Source organism: Mchenga conophoros, linkage group LG10 (assembly GCF_057382185.1).
Source record: "Mchenga conophoros isolate Kocher_MC1m ecotype Shallow Benthic linkage group LG10, M_conophoros_male_GT1.1, whole genome shotgun sequence".
Lineage (NCBI taxonomy): Eukaryota > Metazoa > Chordata > Actinopteri > Cichliformes > Cichlidae > Mchenga > Mchenga conophoros.
The window spans coordinates 19,779,984-19,801,202 of record NC_140535.1 but is presented as its reverse complement, the minus strand read 5'-3'; the positions used below and the strand labels follow the sequence as shown (position 1 = coordinate 19,801,202).

The window sequence follows — 21,219 nt, the reverse complement described above, 5'->3', positions numbered from 1 at the left end:
TGGACAATAATTTTATACATTAGGGTCTAGTTCAATGTGTTGCTTCATCATTGCCCATTTCCTCTAAATTAATTGCCCTGTAATCCCATTCAAACGCAAGAAAGAAACTTATTCTTTTTACTTTAATGACTCTGCCCACTATTATTTTGATTTCACTTGACAGAACACCATTATCAACTTTCTATGCAGCAGAGACAGTCAAAGTGAGAAAATAATCACCCTGCTGCATAACACAAGACCCACAGACTCTGAACAACAACCTTATAAACATTAACTAGTGCTTGGGTAACTTCATTTTGAAAGCTTGATAGCTAATTAGCTGCTTGGTTGCAGAACATTAAACAGCACATAAAAGTACCTGCAAAACCGATTTCAGTCCTACTCTTGCTTTTAATAATGCAAAGACTGCCATCGCTGCATTCATTACCAACTGCAAGAGTATTGTTTTCACTTTGTGTTTCTGTGTGGGTGTGTAAGTCTGTGTTTCAGCATGTCAGATATGGTCTGACCCATAAGTTCTGCGTAATGATGAATAATAGTGACCATCTTGCAGTGGCAAAATACCAGGACGGACAGTCATTAGCATGTTGATGTTTCAGCCCTGCGAGTCTTCAGCGAGCGCTCAGATCACACTCATCTTCAGACTCGGCCTTGATTTTGATCCCAACTACTAGACACCTGCGGAGCTTCATGACTGAATTTTGAACGTTACATTTTGAGCCTGGTGTTTTCAGTAAAGCTGCTCACCATAGTGACAGTCAGACAAAAGCACTTGTCAAACTACTCAGACTGTAGTTTGACAAGTTCACACTTCAGTTGATGTCTCCAGGACCACATTTTGCCGTGACGACACACACACAGATTGCTAGACAGAATCACGAGGTGGATCTATCGCCAGTGGTAATCACAAAATAATAGATTAATGACTACTAGCACTCATTATGGGAAAGGTCACCATGCTGACAGACGTCATGTCTTGTTTAAGATTGTAAAAGCTGATGGGATTTCCACTGTGCTTTAAGGAAATCAATCAACCGAGCATTTGTGCTTTATTTAACTTTAAACTCAAGTGAAGAAACTGGAACAGGACATTAAGCTTGATAGCAAATGAAACCAGCTTTGATAGTCTATCCAACAATGCCGTTATTTAGCAGTAGTTTTGTAACAATAATGATATTTGAATTCACATTTGGATTCCGGTTTGCACCAGCCAGCTCTCACTTAGACACACACCCAGCTTAAGATGATAGCACTGCAAGTAAGAAAAAGGGATCCAAGACTTCTCCTGACAGCACTTCCGCTAGGCATGTCTTAGATTTTCCGGAAAGGCTTTCAACACCCCCAGAGAAATTGATTTTCTATGTTGCGATAGTTTAGCTGCACCGAGCAATAGAAGCATCTTTGGCTTTTCCTGTTGAGAAAAAAACAGAAAAAGAGAGAAAAAAAACAGGAAACGTAAAGGCCGAGTGATACTTGTGGGGCTGTTGACAAAAACGCAGCAACAGCAGATGTTACCCTAAATGCGTTGCCGGCTACAGTTCGGCAGGGTTTGACCGTGAGTGTGCTTCACTTGATTTTGTTATTGTTGAACATCATCCAAAGCACTTTGCCCAAAGAGAAGCATTTGGTGGACTGAGAAAAAAATATAGAAGAAACTCCAAAATCATGTACAGCAATATTAGAGCTTTTGCAAATAATTATAATGTCTGAAGGTCCTCGCAGGCATGGTAAAGACTGTGACTGTGCAACTTTTCATTCCGGCATGTGTGTTTATTTTCAGCTCAGATTTTGCATACAATACTCGCCTCTCCGATCTCGTTGTGCGTATGATTGAATGGATTCAGGCCCATCTGCATACGTTTGTCTCTTTTTGTGTGTGTGTGTGTGTGTGTGTGTGTGTGTGTGTGTGTGTGTGTGTGTGTGTGGTGGGGAGGGGGGGGGGGGGGTATCTGAAAAAGAAAACAAATCCTTTTATGTACAAACACATGCATCAGCCTGGCTATGCACACCTTGTTCTCAGACTCCTTCCTCTATGAATATAGAGGAAGGAATCTGAGCAGCATATTTCCAAATGTAAGGCTTTATTTTATGGCCTGTGCCACCTGGATTCCTTTTTGTTTAATGTGTAACCCCATTGGTACCAGCAAGCTTTCCTCATTTTATGAAATGTATCAACAAGCATGAATGTCTGATGGATTGCTGCAAAGTGGATTCACATGAAAGACGTTCGATAGACGAAGTGAGCGGCATTTGAAGGGAAAGGGTCGTGATGCACACACACACATATACCCATTCATGTATGCGTACCTAACAACTATGGTAGCTAATCCATCTCAGTAAGCTAAAATATGCTTATTTAAATCCTTCAGTCACAAATTCATTTCACACATTGAGGCACTGTAGTGATCAGTGGAGAAAAAAAATAGAAGCAAAGCACTCTTTTTCTCACCTCTCTGAACAACATTAAAGGGTGTGAATATCTAATCTGTTTGTCATCTGTTTCTCTCTCCCGCCTGTCATCCTTTCATTGTCATTTTCTTTTGTCTCCGCTCCTTTGTTTTTTTTTTTAACTCATCTTTTTTGCTTTTCTTGTCTATTCCTTCTTTCATGCCCATCACCGCCTTCACCTCTCAGGGATTGGCACCCAGGACGGCAGCGCAAAGAAGGAGGAGGACTTCAAGGGCAGGTCCCAGCGGCAAATTCAGTTCAACCCGGGACAGACCAGAGCCACGTGGCGTGTTCGGATACTGAATGATGGGAAGTACGAGCAGGCAGAAACCTTTCAAATTTTATTATCGGAGCCGGTGATGGGAGTGATAGAGTTCCCCGTCATGGCAACAGTTGAGATCTTGGATCCCAGTGATGGTCAGTCCTTCCCATATGCACCTTTTACCCTGCCTTCAACACGCACACACAAACACAAACACACACACACACTCACTCACTCACGCACACACACACACACACACACACACACACACACGTTTTATGTGACAATTATCAGCGGTGATGAGTGGTAAAATACATTTACTTAAGTAAGGCAGTTATTGCTCTCATAACTCGATTTTTCTGAGAGCTTTAGTGACTTGATAATTTGCAGACACATTATAGAATCACCTACTGAATTATGATGTAATATTGCACATATATTATCCTTGCTCACACCGTTTCAAGATGTTACAACAAGGCCCCTTTAATGCTTCCAACCTAGGTAATTCCTATGAATTCTAATGAACTAATGTCCAGAGGAGGCCAAATATTAACTATTCACAAATGATGCAGGTGGAGGATTATCTCATAAGAAGAGCACATGGCCTCTAGTGTACTAGAAAAAAAGAGAAAAGCGTGTTGGATGTGTGAGAAGTAGGCAGATGAACTTAGTGACATTACCAGGAAAAGCATGATAATGGCCAGAGTTACTTCAGGTAAGCTAGCTCCTGACTGTGAAATGGAAGAGAACAAATCATGAACAAATAACAGGATATGGTTTTACAAAGTAAATTGTTGCAGCTTTTATTAATGTTCTAAGAGCTGTAATTAAGGATATTGCCAAATTTGGCCAAAGCATTAAATGAGGGACTAATTAGAATCACATGTTGACTTTGCAAAACACATTTTTGACCAGAACTGAAAAATCTATACTTTAATCTAACAATACTAAGTGCTTAATATCCTAAAAGTCAAAGGCCTCCTTCACTACAGCATCATCATTTTTGCCATTTGTCACATTTGTGACAGTTCGTTACAACTGCTTGAGCACTGACTTAGTGACACTTTGGTGCCCACCTTTGAAATGTGTTGATTTGTGCTGCTGGTTTGAAAATGTATGTACATATTTACCTCCCTGCAGCCTGATCAGCAACTTTATGTTCTGTTTTATTGGTCAAACAATAATGCACATGATACCTTTCATTTAGTTAAGTCTTCCCTACATATACAGGCATGTGATAAATTATATTACTGTGCTAAACTATCTAGCCAGTAGTAGTAGCCCCTTGTGTCTTCATTTTTTCTTTCATTTTTTGGCTTCCAAAGAGCTCAGATTTTTACCTGACCATTTTCCCAGGTATGTTTTTATATTTGTTTGTTAAGCCAATTAACATGAACTTATGAATCATAAAAATGAACTCAACGCGTGGGATTAATCACTTTTATGTTTACACATGATATGCAATTAATTAAGAAACTATTTTAAATTATATCCTTAGGCACTTTACTGGCAAGCGGTCGTAAAACATAATTTGTTCCCATCTGCCAACAATAACAGAGCTTGACAGGCAGAAAATGTTTTCTCCTCAACAAGGTGATTCCCAAAGAACTATTAGCCCAAAACGTGAAATCTTGACATGTTGTACAGTGTGTCCTTCAAAAAATCAGAGTAAACTAGACATGTGGAAGACAAAACAACAAGTGGCAGGCCTAGTGCAGGTCTACAGTATCTGAAAGTCATCTTTTTAAGAAATAGGGAAAAAATATATTGCTGACTGAGCCTCATCAGAAATGGGCTCAGTGTGAGGGTGGTTGTCAAGACGGCACTCTTAATGAAAAGGGGTAGCGCAAGAATTTTGCACATTACTATAAAGGTTGAAACTACATGAAATGGCACCAAAATGGCAAAATGGCTACAGCAGCATAGCCACCGGACACCCTTACTACAGATTACTGCAGTTTTTCCTTTAATCTGTTACCTGTATTTATTATATGTGTTTGGACAGAAAAGGAAGAGGGGCAGAGGCATGCATCTACAGTCATTTTATTTGTCAGGCTCAGGAGAGACTCGGAGGCAGACCGTCACTAAGGTTCACAATTTTATTTACACGTAGACACCAGGTGCGGGTATATACAAGTGAGGGGTAATCTGATGTGTGTCCTTTGTTTTCTCAACAGACAACACAACATGAAAGCTGAAAATGATTTATTTACTTCTATACATTGAGCTGCAGTAGAAAGAACTGAGACAACATTGTTTGTCATTACTGGTTAACTAAAATGTTATTTTATTCAGAAGGATGTACCCAGCATTACAAATTAAAATCAATTAAAACCACTGTGCATAGTGGAAAGAATTCCTTTGTTAACCCAGATCGAAGAATAAGGCTGAATATTCACTGAAGTTTCTGCAATGCATAAAGCATAGCACAAAAATTCTCCTCTGCCACTCAAGTATTTCTTTACAGAAGGCTGAAAAATACATATGCCTGACACGCAGAATCAAGAACTGTCAATATAAGTATTTTCTAATATAAGGCCTTGTCAGGTCTGCCCTGAGGAAAGGAGCAGAAATACATATTTGTCATGATAGCCAGTGAAAAATAACTATAAGGATAATACTCATCTCTTAATGGTAGTAGTGTTTTTTATACCCAATGGAAATACTGAGCACAATCTGTGCTTCTTAAAATCCAATAAGGCATAAAAAAAGAATAATCACACCCTGACACACTCACACACACATCTACGCACACACAATGTCTTTCGCTTTCTTTCTTAAATAGGTTATAATCTGCCATTTTCACTCTCATAGTTCTTTGTGTCTTTTCCTGCAAATTGAAATGTTAATGGAATATTGAGTGGTGCGACAAACTGACTCCTCTGCTCCATCCAGACGAGATTTACTCTTCTTCTGCTTTTACTTTCATTTTTTTGCATGCATTACCCCCCTCCTCAGTGCAACTTCCAAGTAATTACAGTTGAGCACCAAAGATGGAAACGCTGAAGCGTCCATTATAGTGACATACTGCAGTTGCTCTCACCCCTCTCTCATTTGTTTTCTTGTCCTTTGTTTCTCAGTATCACTCCCCATGCCACATTTTCCCTCCTCAATCTATCCTCCCCAGTGGGTTAATTACGAAGTGTGTGGAGGGCAGGGGCTGGTTTGTTTTCCGTCTTCTCGGGGGACTGTCTAATGTGGCAGAGATGTGCCACTCTGTACTCTAATGGGTTAGTGAAGCTTTAGCTATGCCTGTGGTGTTAGCTGTACTCCAGCTTCTTTCTCTAATGATGAAAACGGGCTTTGTCTAGTCGTCTGGTTATCCCAGAGAGTCACTCCCCGGAGAACATGTCAGCTTGGCTAATATCAGCTTTAGAGGAGGAGAGAGGATCGTTAAGTAAAAGTGCTCCAAAATTAAGGAGTGGAGTTTGCGAACAAACTGCACTTGTCTGTGTCGATGCTTGGAGTTTTTCTCTGGTGTTTTAAGCAAGAACACATACTTTATAGAGATGTGTGAGTGTGCTTCTACTTTTTACCTGCTGTCTGCCCATGTGATTGCTACGATTTTATTCTTTATATATGTAATGCATACACAATGATGACTAAAGATGAAGGGAAACGCCTGTTGTTGGACTGCATACTCTAAGCAGCAGCCACATTGCTACAGGTGGTCGTGTAGTTCTTGTGTTCTCATTAAGAACACAATACATCAGGACAACTTTTACTGCGTTTGCACCAGTGTCATTCTGCTAAACAAACAAGAACGCACTTGTGTTTTTGTGTGTCATCATGGACACTTGTCTCTAGTCGTAAACACAGAGCTTTCAAGCAAGGAGCTACATCTTCTTATGCTGGATTGTGTTTTGCTTATATTGTGCTATTAACTGCAGGTTTTTAGGGGCTCATTTGTTATACATGTGCATCTCCATTTTGTCCATGACCAGCATTGCAAGGTGGTAATGAGTAAAGTGCACATTTATCACAACGCAGTCAAACAGCAGCAACAAGGAAAATATCCCAGCATCCATAGAATATTTATGAAATTATCAATAATGGAGAGGTTCAAAGCATAGGAAGAAAAGAAAAGCTGGAGTAAAAGAAAACAAAAGCAGTTTTTATTTTATTTGGTGAAACAATAGCAAAATCAGGTGCAAGTATTCGCTGTTTTAACACCCAGCATAAAAGCCTGTGTTTATGTTCCAATCCCCATGAATGAGTTAAAAAAAGACTGTGGGTTTTCCTCCAGGAGGTGAACTTGACCCACTTGGCTGAAAATGTGCTTTTCCAAACCGTAGGTGGATTTAGAGGCAATAGAAGAGTGCGAGGAGGAGACTAAGTGTACAGTACGTGTGTGGAAAGAGGGAAGAAAATCAGGTTGTAACGTTACTCGTGTGTGTGGAATAGGTAAGCGGTGGACCTCAGTCTCCTTGTATGAGTCCCCGGGGAGTGACAGATTGTGGACAGGAACAGAATGAAAAAAAGTCGGAGAGGTGGAAGAAGACTGTGAGAACAATTTAGCGACTTATCGTAAGATAAAAGAAATGTTCGACCTCCTCCCCCTGCTGTGTGTAAGATTGTCTTGTGTTGATGACTTCATCCCAAACAGCCAGCTCAGGTTGCTGATCTCTCTTTACGCCGGGCATTGAGTCAGATATAAATCTGTTTCACGCGCCAGTCCTCGCCTTTTTAATTGAAGTTTTCGTCAGTGTTTTTCACCTCCCATCATTCAGTCATCGATTCTTTCAGAGAGCGCACGAAACAAAGGCACGCGAAGAACTGGGACGAGCTGAAGCTTCGGCCACTCTGTTAGCATTTTTATTGGTCCCAGTGCGTCTGTGGAAAATAGCCTCCAAAATTTATTGTTTCTATAATGCCAGTAAGTTCTGTGCTTTGATAGATGATGCTTTCACTAGCTCAAAGTTTCTCCCTCAATCACAAACTCCAGTCAGAGACGGAGAGAAAGGCGGGGAAGAAAATATGAGAGAGATGATTGACCCCTCTGAGTATGGAGCTGTAGATGGGTGAAACTCCCAGCTGATTGACTCTGTGGTATAAATTCAGATTCTTGCCTGTGTAATTGTCCGCGATACGTGAGACAAGAAGAAAAACTTCCAAAGCGGTCTCTTTGAAGAGCCCGTCTGGTTACACCAAACCAAAAGACCGATGGAGAGTTATTCTCGAATATGAATAAGCACACTGCAGGACCACCACTTCAATGGAATAAAAAAAAAAATGAAAGGAAAATGTCAGCTGCAGCTCGCTAATGCAGAACCAGAACAAAAGCCTGTATTAGTCCTTGATGGCCTAATGCACTGTGGATTTTTGCAGATTGTTATACATATCATTACCCTTTTCTTTTTTTCCCTGACTGTCTCGTTTTCTCTTTTCCCCTTCCAAACAGAGTCGACTGTATTTTTCCCTGAACAGATCCGCTCAGTAGAGGAAGATGTTGGAGAGCTTTTCATCCCAGTGCACCGCAGTGGAGACATCAGCGAGGAGCTCATGGTGGTCTGCTACACACAGCAGGGTACAGGCTGGCCTTTTTTCACCTCATCTAACCCATTTCCCCCCCTGTATACGTTGCAATCCTGCCATATTTGCAGACAGTGATCGCACCACTTGGTTAACGGTATAAAAAGCTGGGTCTGATTTACATTCGTTATATTCACCTGTATAATGAAGTCTCAGATGTCCTTACTTCAAATTACAAAACAAATAGATCATGTAATTGTTTAAACCTAAAAAGTGAGGCATGTTTCAGTCTTGTGATATATGCGTCTGGATGACAGGCGATGTCTTTGTTATATTGATGTGTAGGTGGAGTGTCGGGTGCAGCTTTTTTCCTCACCTATGCAGTTTGACAGTACCCGTTAAATCTGTTTAAAGTCAAGTCAGCTCTCTGGAAAAGAAGCTGTTTACACGCCATTTGCATTTTCACAAATCACATGTTAGCAGCCTAAGCACAGCAGGATCACACTTAGCTGTTAAGTTTTGCAAGAATTCTTGATTCCTTACATGCTCCACAACATCCGCTTCCCCTTTAATAATTCAGCCATACTATTTTTTTGCTTTTCACGGTTAATGAAAAATGAAAGATTTCTAACAAATTTGCCAGAACTTGATGGAAATTTACTTCTGTGCTCCTTGCCATACACCGACAGACCTAATGGACTTGCTGCAATTAAAAGTCAAAGTTTAGCTATGCTGAAAATCTGAATCTTATGAAATTCAAATACAGATTTGTAGCACTGAGATACACAACATATTCATATTTTCTTCATTTCATTATTTTCATATTTATTTTTATGCTCTTAATCCAAGTTCTTATACACACCTCAAAAAAATTAAAGGAACTATTTTTAATCAGAGAATATCATCTGGTCAGTTAAGTAGCACAGACAGTTGTTAATTAGTTTCAGCTACTTTGGTGTTAATGACATGAACAGTAGGTGCAGTGTCCAACTCATCCAGGGTGAGGGTTTATCAGAAGGTTTGCACAGGCTCAAGAGCATGGAGGAGATTACAGGAGACAAGCAGTTACTATAGGAGAGCTGGACACGGTTGTAGAAGGTCCTTAACCCATCAGCAGGACCAGTATCTGCTCCTCTGTACAAGGACAAACAGGAAGAGCACTGCCATCCTGTTCCCGTTAGGTCACACTAATGACCTCCAGCAGGCCACTGGTGTGAATGTCTCTCATCAGAAATAGACTTCATGAGGATGGCCTGAAGGCTCGACATCTTTTAGTGGGCCCTGTGCTCGCTGCCTGACACCTTGAAGGTGATTGGTATTTGCCAAAGAACCCCAAAATTGGTAGGACCACCACTGACATCCTGTGGTTTTCATGGATGAGGGCAGGTTCACCCTAAGCACATGTGACAGATGTGAAAGGCTCTGGAGAAGACGCAGAGAACATTATGCTGCTTGTAACATCGTTCACCAATGGAGAGACGAACAAACCGTGAAACCATTGTTAGACCCTACGCTGGTGCAGTGAGTGGCCCCCACCCTCAGCTGACATAAATCCAGTAAAACACCTCTAGGACATCATTTTAAGTCCTTGTGATGCTGTTATGTTGCACCTCAGACTGTCCAGGATGCCTTGGTCCAGATCTGGGATGAGACCCTCCAGGACACCTGGCGTCATCTAATTAGGAGCATTCACCGACATTGTCAGTCAAGAATACAAGAACGTGGGGGCCATACAAACTACGGAGTGTCTTAAGTTGCTGCAATGGAATTTCGGCAAAATGGAAAAGCCTGTTGCATCATTTTTTCACTTTGATTGAATCCTCTGTAGGTTAATACATTTCATTTCCGTTAGACAATCCATTCATTTCTTACACATTACCCAGTCCATATCCATATTATTATTTAGCATGATTTTTTCCCACAGAGATCTGTTGCGTTTTCAAACTGTTCCTTTAATTTTTTTTGTGAACACTGTATTAAAAGATTTGTATCAATAACACATCTTCTTTGTACAGAGGATACCATTTATGGTCTTTTCATTAGGTCTTTTCAATCATATTTTATTCTTTTTATGCTTTTGTGCATCGTACTCACCATTCTTGTTGCTGGTCTTTCTAAAGGTTCGGCCTCAGGAACCATTCCCACCACTGTCCTCTCTTACTCGGACTACATCTCCCGTCCTGAGGAACACAGCAGCCTCCTTCGCTTCAACAAAGGTGACAGGGAGAAGCTGTGCCGCGTGGTGATCATAGACGACTCCCTGTACGAGGGAGAGGAGAGCTTCAACGTTACTCTGTCACTGCCTGTGGGAGGACGTCTGGGAATGCACTACCCCACCACCAAAGTTAACATCTTGGAAGATACGGATGATGGTAATGCATTCTAATAATAGCTTTCTAACTTTATCTTTTTCAGGTGATCATTTCTAGAAGTTCTAAGAGCTTCATAGAGAAAACTTCAAAATCTATTTGTGGTCAAACCATTTTGCTGCCAGATGTGATGTACCGTAACCTGAATCACAGCGGCTGTGGCGAACTTTGCAAAAGGTTCTTGTCTCACTCCAGAGATTTAGAAGATTTGATTTATTTCAGCTTGGCTTTAATGTTAAAGCACACGTGCTTATATGCACTCTTTCAAACAAGTGCATGGATTTCTGTTGTTTTGAATTTTCTTCAGAGCCCTCATATCACAGAATTTCTCTTAATTATGCTTGTTTCACAGACTTAGCGGGTGTTAAGGCATGCAGGATTAGAGTGCTGAAATAGACCCTGCACTCACAGCAGACAGATGGAATCAAACTCCTGTCACGCTGCTATTCTGACAATTTTTAATTACAGTCGAGAAGCGAGCACAAGTCCGGTGGGACTGCATTATCACACGCGTCCCTTGTCTGCTTTCATCCAGTTACAGCATCGCATGGACCAAAGTAGATTAAATATTCCGAAAGCAAGAGAAATGTGTAGATGATTTATCTGGGGACTGACATGCCTGCTGGGAAATACCTATTGCAATCTGTATGCATTCTCCACCATCTCACTATTCTGCATTGATTTACTTTAGAGACTTCACGGTGACAGAATGATGTCTGTGCTCTGGATTTTTTTGCTAAATGCCACCAAATCGATTAAAAAGTGAAAGTCGGTAAAAGTCACAATTTTTGTATCTCTTTTGGAGATAAGGCTGTAATGTCTATAATGAATTTGGGTCAAATACCAGTGATGTAACAAAGGCCATAAAGACAGTCTTCATTCCCTTTATGCACAACGTGGTTCTCAGCTTACACGCTTGTTGTTCAGACACCCATTTGTCATCTATCTGGACAAATACAGGCTGGCAGATTTAAAGCAGCAGAGTAAGAGCCAACGTTTTAGGACAAAGGAAAAAGTCAAATCAAAAAAATTGTAAGATATATAATCAAGCTGAGAACACATCCTTACTCATTTTCTGTAATTTGTGGCAAGGCTCTTTATTGGGTTTAAGATTAAAATGTAGAAAAATGAAGTCTTATTTTACAGACATTTTATAATCTTGCTTTCCTTTTAGTCTTTCATTTTGTCATGAACTGTTTGTATCACAGAGGCCTCATCATGCTACTGCCAAACAGCAGCCTGGGATAAATAAAACAATGACGACTTACAACTGAGAACTCATTTAGGGATACAAACAATTGTGCCAAATTGACTGACTGTGCATATGTGCAGGGAGGCATCTGGGGGCTAGTTAACAAGAAACATGACACATGGTCTGATTGGTAGTAAATTGTCAGAAGACTTCAGACTTGGTGCTGAGTTCAAAGGAATGGAAATGTGTTTGTGAGAGCCCAACTCCAGTGAGAGATTATGTGTCATTTTTAGCCTCCCAGAGGATAATACGCTGTCTGACAGTGTTCTAATACCTGCACCCAGGCAGTTAAACTGCAGCCTCATTTTCTTTAGTGCAACCTCCAATTGGCCAGGAAAATAGTGAAACAAGAGTTTGCAGCATGTGTTTACTTGTGTCACATGGTTCCTTGCATCTGCATGGATGTTTATGTGTGAAGGTAAGGTAAGGTAAATGGTGAGAAAAGCACTTAAAGAACACTTAAGTGTGACTGGTAGTCCTCTCTCTAGCCCCATTTTTCCTTCCCTCAGGTTAGAGTCAAGTTCACCTGGCTGCTCTCCTTCCATCTATTTATCCACTATACCTCTCTCTCTCTCTCTCTCTCTCACACACACACACACACACACACACACACACACACACACACACACACACACACACACACACACACACACACACACACACACACAGGGTTTTCTCACTTCATCTGAGAAAAAAAGTCCCAGAGATATCTGCTTGATTTAGTACTTTATCAGATTAAACTCTACAGTACCTGTCGCCCTGAGTGTTGCGCTCTGCATGGATGCACATTTTGACTCAAAGTGAGTGTTGTCATCTCCTTGTACCCTGCCAAGGAGAGACGAACGCGCAGACTTTTCGGATGGGTGCATATGGCCACAGCTGAGTTTGTAGAATTGTAGATTAGCTCTGAGTATCTCTTGGAAACCCAGGCCTTCATTTCAATATTAGGGCAGCCTGAGTGTTGGTCACACCAAAGCTGCAGAATACCTCTGGCTATTTTGTACGCCCTGACTGGGGTGAAACAGTCGGGTTACTTTGCATTTCAGAAGGTGAACTTAGAACAGAACTTAGAACTTAGAGAGTTTTTGTTTGTGCTGCTATCAGCAATACTATTTTTCTACAGTATAAGTCTTCAACTACCCATTATTTCTTAATTTTTTTTATATGAAATATGACCACTGAAATTCAGTTTGCATGTTTACTGAAATGTGCCAACATGCACAAAGGAGCAGATACTGGTCCTGCAGTTGGGCTAACAACCTTCTATTGGTCCGTCCAGCTATCCCACAATAACTGTTCATCCACTGGACTCTCCTCCATGGCCATCTGGCAACAGCACGTATTGATGTGCCATCCTGGATGAATTGGACTACCTGTGCAACCTCTGTAGGGTCCAGGTGTCATCTTATGCCAACAGCCAAATGCAAAACTAATGAAAAAAAAAAACATTCAAAATAGATGAGAAAGGGGAAAAAATATCAGTGACTTCCACCTGTAAAACCACTCCTGTTTTGGGGGTTGTCTCATTGTTGCCCCTCTAGTACAGCTGCTAAAGCTGATTAACCTCCTCTGCTGTTTAGCTTACAGCACTGTTTTAATCAATATCCCAAAAGTTTAATTGACTTGATGCTATATTCTGATTAATAAGTGTTCCTTTAATTTCTTCGAGCAGTCTGTGTGTGATGGGGTTTGGTCCAAGTTTTGATGGTCTAGGAGGAGAAAAAAGAACCAAAAAACCCAAAAACCAACAGATTTCACAGGTGCCACTGTAGAAAACCTGGAGGAGTAGGTGAAGGCTGCTGAAGGGGCATGGGTTCAAATGTGAGCCAGCCTGTTCCCTGTGTGTCACGATACCCTGTTTTAAGCCCGTTCCACTATTCTAGCTGATAAAAGCTAAATGCCAACAAAAAGACAAAGGTTTGTTTATTATAGTTAGATATGACCTACCTTCTTAATCATTCCACGATTCGATATGACGTTTATTACCTAAAAGCCTCCATACCAAGTGAAATACTGCATACAGACAGTTTGTATTAGCGAGCCTCCTGCAAAAAAGGGCCCATTCTTTACAGGACAGCTGAGAATGTACTATAAACTGCATTTAAAGGTGCAGTGACACACAAATGGCTACAGACACCCACACACTGGTAATTATCATAATTTGGCTTTACACCTTCCCCACACACTTCAGAGTGCTAAACCACAGGCGTTGTCCCAGAGGGGAGAGAGAATTCATTTCTCATTCATCAGTCATCACTCACCTCCCTCTTGTGGTGTCACGCAGAGGGGAGCGCAGTCAAGACATGTGTGAATACAGACATGTTTATTAGCATCTTAGCAGAAGTGTCCTCGCTGAGCACAGAAGGAACTGGAGCCAGATTGCTTGCATTTAGTGTTTAAAGATAAGCTACACGTCCACACTCTTACAAGCCCCTTGTTTATCAGTGTTTACGGTCAGACGTTTTTATCCATGTGTTTTTCCTACCTACGCAGTCTGTTACTTTGCTTTTACTCTGCCTTTGTGCAAATACACACATTCTGTTTGCAGTGATGCATCTGTTAGATAACAGTGAGTGTGTAGGAAGAAAAGGTAAATGAGAAAGACAGATGCATTGAGGAAAGAAGTCTTTGGATGGGGCGAGAGAGGGCACAGGCTGCACTTGATGTGCAATACTCGCTGGATGTTATTACCCTGAGCTGTCACTTGTTATGTGAAGCTGGCAGTCAACATGCAACTGCAGATTTTTTTTTCTCGGTCCCTTTGTTAAGTACTCCACTTAGCTTTTGTTATGTGGCCTAGTTAAAGTATATAAATAAAATATGAAAGTTCATATATCAGTAGAGTAATATTCAGAATAAAAAAAAAATCTCTGGCTTGTTAAGTATTTGATCGAGACACGAAAACACAATAACACACGTGCTATTTTTGGATTATATGCCGGAATATAAGAAACAGGCCAGTTTAAAATGGAGACAGAAGAACTTTTATTCTGTCACTTTTTATGACTCAACGCGGGTGCGAGGGAAAGGGGTGGGGGGCGGCTTGTGAGAGATGAAACTGTCAAATACACACTGGACTGCCTCCACTTTGCTGCCTCAGGAAACAATCCTAGTTCAAACAAGCCTTTGAGCAGTCTGGGGGGCCGCATTCTCTTTGTCTCTCCATCTCACTACTTTACAGTCAGGGGAACAGACTCACACATACACACACAGGCTTTGTTTCAGTGTTAACAGCATCCATATTTGTTAAAAGTACTTAATTACTCTGTCAGGAGAAACAATTAAAATAAAGAAATGTGTGGATTTAAGGCCGATAGATGTTGAAAGGTCACACTCCCCTGCAGTTTAGCTTCAGACTAATGGCCTGCCGCTTTTTGACCGTTCTGTCCAGCTACTGGCTATACAAATGAATCATGCCAGGCTGCAAGTGGCTGCTGGAGATCTATACAGATCTATAGATTAGTACCACTGCTGATTTAGCTCATATATGCTACGTCAGCTGTCAAGTTAAAGTATGAAGAAAAAATGTGTGCTGACCTTAAAAGTCCCCAAATACTGAATATCTCAGAGTGTTAATATTTAAAGAAAATAATGAGTCAACTAATACATTTAACCTCCTCAGATCCAAACTCTTCCACGGCATGCATTTTTAATTTCTCTTTGATACTTGGGCATATTGGGGCCAAATGAATGTAAAAACAAAGAATTACCAGATTTTTTCTTTACCTTATTTTTGTTTTTAAGAACAATAAGAGCCACATATGAGGATATTTGTTTAAAATTTTGATAGAACAGTAGCAGTATAATGTCCTCGTAAGTGGATATCAGGCCCATGTAGAGCAATTGTTTTTTAATAATTTATTTTAGTCTAAATAACCCAAAATGTGATATCCACATATGTGGACGCCAGGTCCTAGGAGGTTAAAGACAGAAATCATTGAAACTAAACGGATATTATGAAGCTGTAGTCTGGAATCAAGAACCATTAATTACAGCCATTTATTTATTTATTGTCTTTTCTCCCCAGTTCCTGTGTTTTACTTTGGGGAGGTAGAGTATCATGTGGATGAGAGCGATGGGTACGTGGAGATCAAAGTGTGGAGGACGGGAACGGATTTGTCCAAATCTGCAGCCGTTACTGTCAGCTCTTGCAAGGCAGAGCTCGTTTCTGCAGAAGGTGAGCTCCCATACAGTTAAAGTATTGCTTCTGACAGATAAGAATAATTGAATTGACCAATAGCATTATTTGTCATTTACCTGCATTCTGTTTGTCTGTATATTTTATTTACAGCCGGTATTGACTATGTGGGCATCAGTCACAACCTTGACTTTGCTCCAGGCGTCAGCACGCAGACGTTCAGGGTAATCATCCTGGATGACCTGGGACAGCCAGAGCTGGAGGGGATTGAGAGCTTTGAGCTGGTCTTACGCATGCCAGTGAATGGCACCCTGGGAGAACCTGGAAAGGCTACAGTCTTCATAAATGACTCAGTGTCTGACTGTGAGTCACTCTATATTGCTGAGAATTTTCATAAATACATTCATAAAGGCATCTTAACTTTATGTTTAATGTGATTAACTCACACGGTCAAAGTGTTGGAAATGCACTGGGAACACATTACTGTAGGAAAATGATATTAGCATTGAGCTAGAGCATCACTATCCAGCCTGTTTTTTCTGTTCTTTATATTACTGATAATAATATAATAAAAATAATGATATTTGTTAATATATGTGTATAGAAATATATAAATAAGCCTTAGAAAGTTTGTCAAACTTCTTCAGATTTTAATTTGGCTGCTTTAGTAAACGCAAAGTTATAATTAATTTGTCACTGTGTGTTCATAGTTCCACTGCAATCATTACCACTGTTAGCTTGATGTGACAGCTATGTTATTTGATTTGGTCTTTCATTTGCGGCTTATTCCAATTCCAGCAAGGGAGAAATTATCTCTGCGTCAATCTTATGAAATGACTGAACTATCCTGTTTGACTACAGTGCCAAAGGTCCAGTTTCGTGAGTCGGTGTACACTGGAGAGGAGAGCGACGGCCAGATCACAGCAACAGTGTACCGCAGTGGTGACATCAGACATAAATCTTCTGTCCGCTGTTACACCCGTCAGGCCTCTGCGCAGGTCGCCTCAGACTTTGATGAGCGGCCAAACACAGATGCCTCTGTCATCAGTTTCTTACCAGGTTCTTCAGTAACTGCACTGTTACATCATGCATGCTTTCCTTAAATTCTTTTGTTCCCTGCGTTCTGAAAGCTGACACCTTTTCAGGTGAATAAACAAGTTTCGCAGAAATGTAAAAAGAAAGAAATCCACATACTCCAATACTGCTTTAACGGTTCCCTTTTTTTCTTGTTTTTGTTCTCTTTAATTTTTTTTTTTCAAACATACTCAGCATGCAAACAGCTTCCTTAAACCATTGAGGGACTGAATAAAGGGAAGAATAATTGTATAAATAAGATTTTATATCCTCTACAGATAAAAGAAGAGTAGAAGCCTTTTTTCTTCCATTTCAATTTCTTTGACATGTCACATCTTGTGACACGTTTTGCTGTACATTTTAGGCGAGGTGGAGAAGCCGTGTGTTCTGTCTCTGGTTGATGACACGCTGTATGAGGATGGAGAGGAGCTCCGGCTGGTTTTAGGAAACCCGAAGAGCAATTCACATTTTGGCGCATCAGTTGGAGCTCTAAACGAGACGCTTGTGAAAATCAAGGATACGGCAGACAGTAAGTGGAAGAAAGAAGGCAGAGGTTGAAAAAGGTCAGAAATTAACTGCTTTAAAAAATAGAAGCCGATGAAGAGCACTGGCTTTGAATATAACTCGCAGAGAAAATAAGTACACCAATACATCATCATTCTTGATGACCATGTAGTAATTACAATCAAATTTTTGTAGAATATTGTAGAATATATGTAAAAACACAACACAGTGATTTGCAAATCTCAAAACCCCTATTTTATTCACAACTGAGCATGGAAAGCATATCAAATGTTTAAACTTCTTTTAATAGACATCTAATAAACATCTGGGAACTGAGGAAACCGGCTGCTGGATTTTAAGGAGAGGAATGTTGTCCCATTCTTATCTGATATAGGCTTCTAGCTGATCAGCAGCTCTTCCTATTTTTAATTTCATGATACACCTAATGTTTTAGTTGGTGAAAGGTTGGCACTCCAGGCAGGTCAGGTCAACACCCATACTACTATAAATGCTGTTAGACAGTAATAGCTGCAGACATATGCAACGTATTCCCTGAAAAAGACATTGTCTAGATGGAAGCTTATGTTCCTCTAAGACTTATAAATAAATGTATATAACTTTCAGCACTGATGTCTTTCTAAATGTGCAAGCTGCCGGTGCAATAGATGCAGGATTTTGAATTGAGTGCTGACACAAGCTGGATGGTATTTCTCCTCTTCCAGAGGACGAGGTTTACCACTTTCAATGATTTACCACATTTTAAATACATTTTTTATTTAAAATCCATTTTGAACTGGTTAAATGTTCTTTAACCATCATTTGTGGACGGCACAATGAACTGTGTTTAAAGACGATGATTTCTGGAAGTGTTTCTGAGCCCATGCAGTGATTTGCATGATAGAATCGTGCCTGTGTTTAATGCCGTCCACTCGGAGGCCTGAAAACTACTTGCATCCAGATTCTCTGAATCTTTTGATGATATTATGCACTGTAGATGATGATATATATTTTACATCTACACAATTTTACGTTGATGAACAATATTCTGAAATTGTTCTACTATTATTTGGGGGGGGGGATTGCACATTGAAGAACCTCTACCCACCTGTTCTTTGGAGAAACTCTCGTATCGTGTTTCTGACCTGTTGCAAAATGTTCCTCCAGCTGTTTCTTTTTTAGCACTACTTACTTTTCCAGCCTTTTTTTTTTACCACTGTCTCAACTTTTTGAAGACACGTTGCCATCAAATTCAAAATAAGCCAATATTTTTCATGTAATAGTAAAATATCTCAGTCGAAACATCTGATATGTTTTTTATGTTCTACTCTGAATAAAGCATGAATTACTGCAAATTATTGCATTCTGTATTTTATTCACATTTTACACAGTTTTCTGATCGACTTGGAACTGATGTTGTAAAAGTTGTTGCATACATTTCAATGAGTTTGCTTTACATTTTAATTCTGTCCACCTTAGAACCCATCATCCGTTTTCTGGACACCAGGTTCAGTGTTAATGAACCAAAGGAAGCCAGCGCTGTAGCCACTGTGAAGATCCCTGTGGTACGAGTGGGTGACACATCAAAAGTGTCGGTGGTTCGCGTTCACACTAAAGATGGGTCAGCTGTCTCAGGAGAAGACTATTATCCTGTATCTCAAGGTAAATCCCACATATATCCTCTTATGGTGTGATATGATTAAAAGCTCCAGATGCATAAAAGAGCTTCAATGCAGTGCACAGTTCTTTTTTTGAACTGCTATTAAAGACCAAAAGCTGTCTTCCTCTCCTCATTCCCTTTTCTCAGCACGTTAGTGGCGTTGAAACATGTGAAGCAGAACGTTCAGTAACTCACTAATAAATACAAACCTCTACAGCACCATTAGTAATCACGAGATACACCAAATTTGCACTTAATGACCTACACATATCCTCCTGATTGATTTCTATTATGCATTTGCGGCAGCCAGAGAGGTGAAACAAGGGTCCCTATAGGAATGTTAGATTAATGAAAGTGGGCATAGGGTTTTATTTGGGCAAGGGTCATTAATTTATAATTTTATCTCAAATGGAGAAAGGTGATTTCTGCTATAGTCCAGTGGGAGGTTATGTAATTTTTAATAAAATTTCAGCAGTCTTCATGTCAGCAGGATGAGGTCTTTTGTTCTATCTGTTCAGCTTTTAGCCCAAAGTGAACTTTTCTAAGCTTAATCAAGGCTTGAAATATTTATAGAATACATTCAGTCAATTCAAATTATACCTGCCTACCCACCGTTAAAATTTCCCCGCAGTTTTGAATCATACAGCCGTGAATTTCTCATATTGCACAATATTTTCTCGCCGCAGCACATTTCTAATGCAAAGCTCTATTACTTACCGTGCAAGGAGATGGACCACCTTTGGCACTATGCAAATAGAAACCTGCAATGCTTTTTAGCTAAGTGATATATTCTTCTGAAGCAATAAAATGTGCATTGGGCTAATCTGCGAGGCCTTTTTATTTCCTGTAAAAATGTAAATTTGGCAAAAAAGAGGTGGAAATCTGGCCTTGCAAGTCGATTACTTTTATCTCAGGAAAAGATATCGATCGGTGCAGTACACTTTCCCTAATAACGATCTATTTGTGCTATATCGTGTACATTTTAAACTGTTTCCCTGATGATTGTGTTCTTCTATATTTGTGTGTGCCCAGTCCTTGAGTTCAAGCAGGGGAATAAGCAAAATGTGGTGGAGGTGCAGGTGCTTTTTGACGGAGTCCGAGAAATGAGGGAAGCGTTTACGCTCCATCTGAAGCCTGATGAAAACATGGTGGCTGAAACTCAGGTCAGAAGTGTGCGCGTGCTTAACCGCCACAGAGCGATCACACAAAATCCAAACTGACGGCTCAGGAATTTAAAGCTTAATGAAAACGTAAAAGATTAAAAGCTCTTTTTTTTCTGATTTGACCCATATTTATCCAGGTCAGTCCCAGTGAGATCAGGGATCTTTTTTACAAGGGTGTCCTGGCCCAGACACCGGCAGCACTTTACTGTAGTTGCAACCAAGAGGGCAATGAAAACATTTTGCAATGAATAATAGATTATGTTAAAAAAAAAAGACAGAAGAAGTGAGGAGAAGTAAGGAGTAGAAAGAGAAATAAAAGGGGAAACAAAGTCTGAAGAGAGAAATATCCAAGAATTTAAACACATTCACTGATAACTCGTTACTCAGAAACACCTCTGTATCAGTACTCCTTAAAGCTCTTTTTCTGAACCAGGTGACTAAAGTGATCGTTTACATCGAGGAGATCAACAGCATGGCTGATGTCACCTTTCCCTCCCTTCCTCATGTGGCGTCGTTGCTCCATTACGATGATGTCGCCAGGACACAAGACAGCCTCCACCCACCAGCCGGCTATCCACTCATCTGTGTCACAGTGAGTCACGCTTAAATGGTATTTAGGGACACAAGTGGCCCTGGAGGAATAGTCTTGCTCACGCTACGACAACATGCCTTCTAGAAACACCTGGGAGAGATCAGCTTAACAGAAAACAGTTACATTTATTACGTTTTCTCCAGTAACGAAAGTAGCATTTTTTTTTCTCAGGATCAAACTGTCCACCAGGAATCAGCTATTCTGTTCTTAAAATAAACATTACACAGCTTGGTAGGCCACAGTCGCCATGCTCTCATACACAGGAGAATCTCTGCCACTCTTGAAAAC

General features: G+C 40.4%; 1 protein-coding gene across 2 annotated transcripts in view; it reads left to right on the top strand.

Annotated features, from left to right (window-relative positions):
• The window catches only part of frem2a (FRAS1 related extracellular matrix 2a), a 72,873-nt gene that overhangs the window by 41,320 nt on the left and 10,334 nt on the right, over positions 1-21,219 (top strand). Inside the window, exons 4-13 of one of the 2 annotated variants that reach the window (XM_085289175.1) lie at positions 2,635-2,865; positions 8,112-8,237; positions 10,303-10,554; positions 15,831-15,980; positions 16,095-16,304; positions 16,803-17,000; positions 17,380-17,544; positions 18,996-19,178; positions 20,209-20,339; positions 20,773-20,931. In XM_085289175.1, the coding sequence (XP_085145301.1) occupies positions 2,635-2,865; positions 8,112-8,237; positions 10,303-10,554; positions 15,831-15,980; positions 16,095-16,304; positions 16,803-17,000; positions 17,380-17,544; positions 18,996-19,178; positions 20,209-20,339; positions 20,773-20,931 (1,805 nt within the window). The remainder of the gene's footprint in view (positions 1-2,634; positions 2,866-8,111; positions 8,238-10,302; positions 10,555-15,830; positions 15,981-16,094; positions 16,305-16,802; positions 17,001-17,379; positions 17,545-18,995; positions 19,179-20,208; positions 20,340-20,772; positions 20,932-21,219) is intronic. The other variant, XM_085289177.1, reaches the window with a different exon arrangement.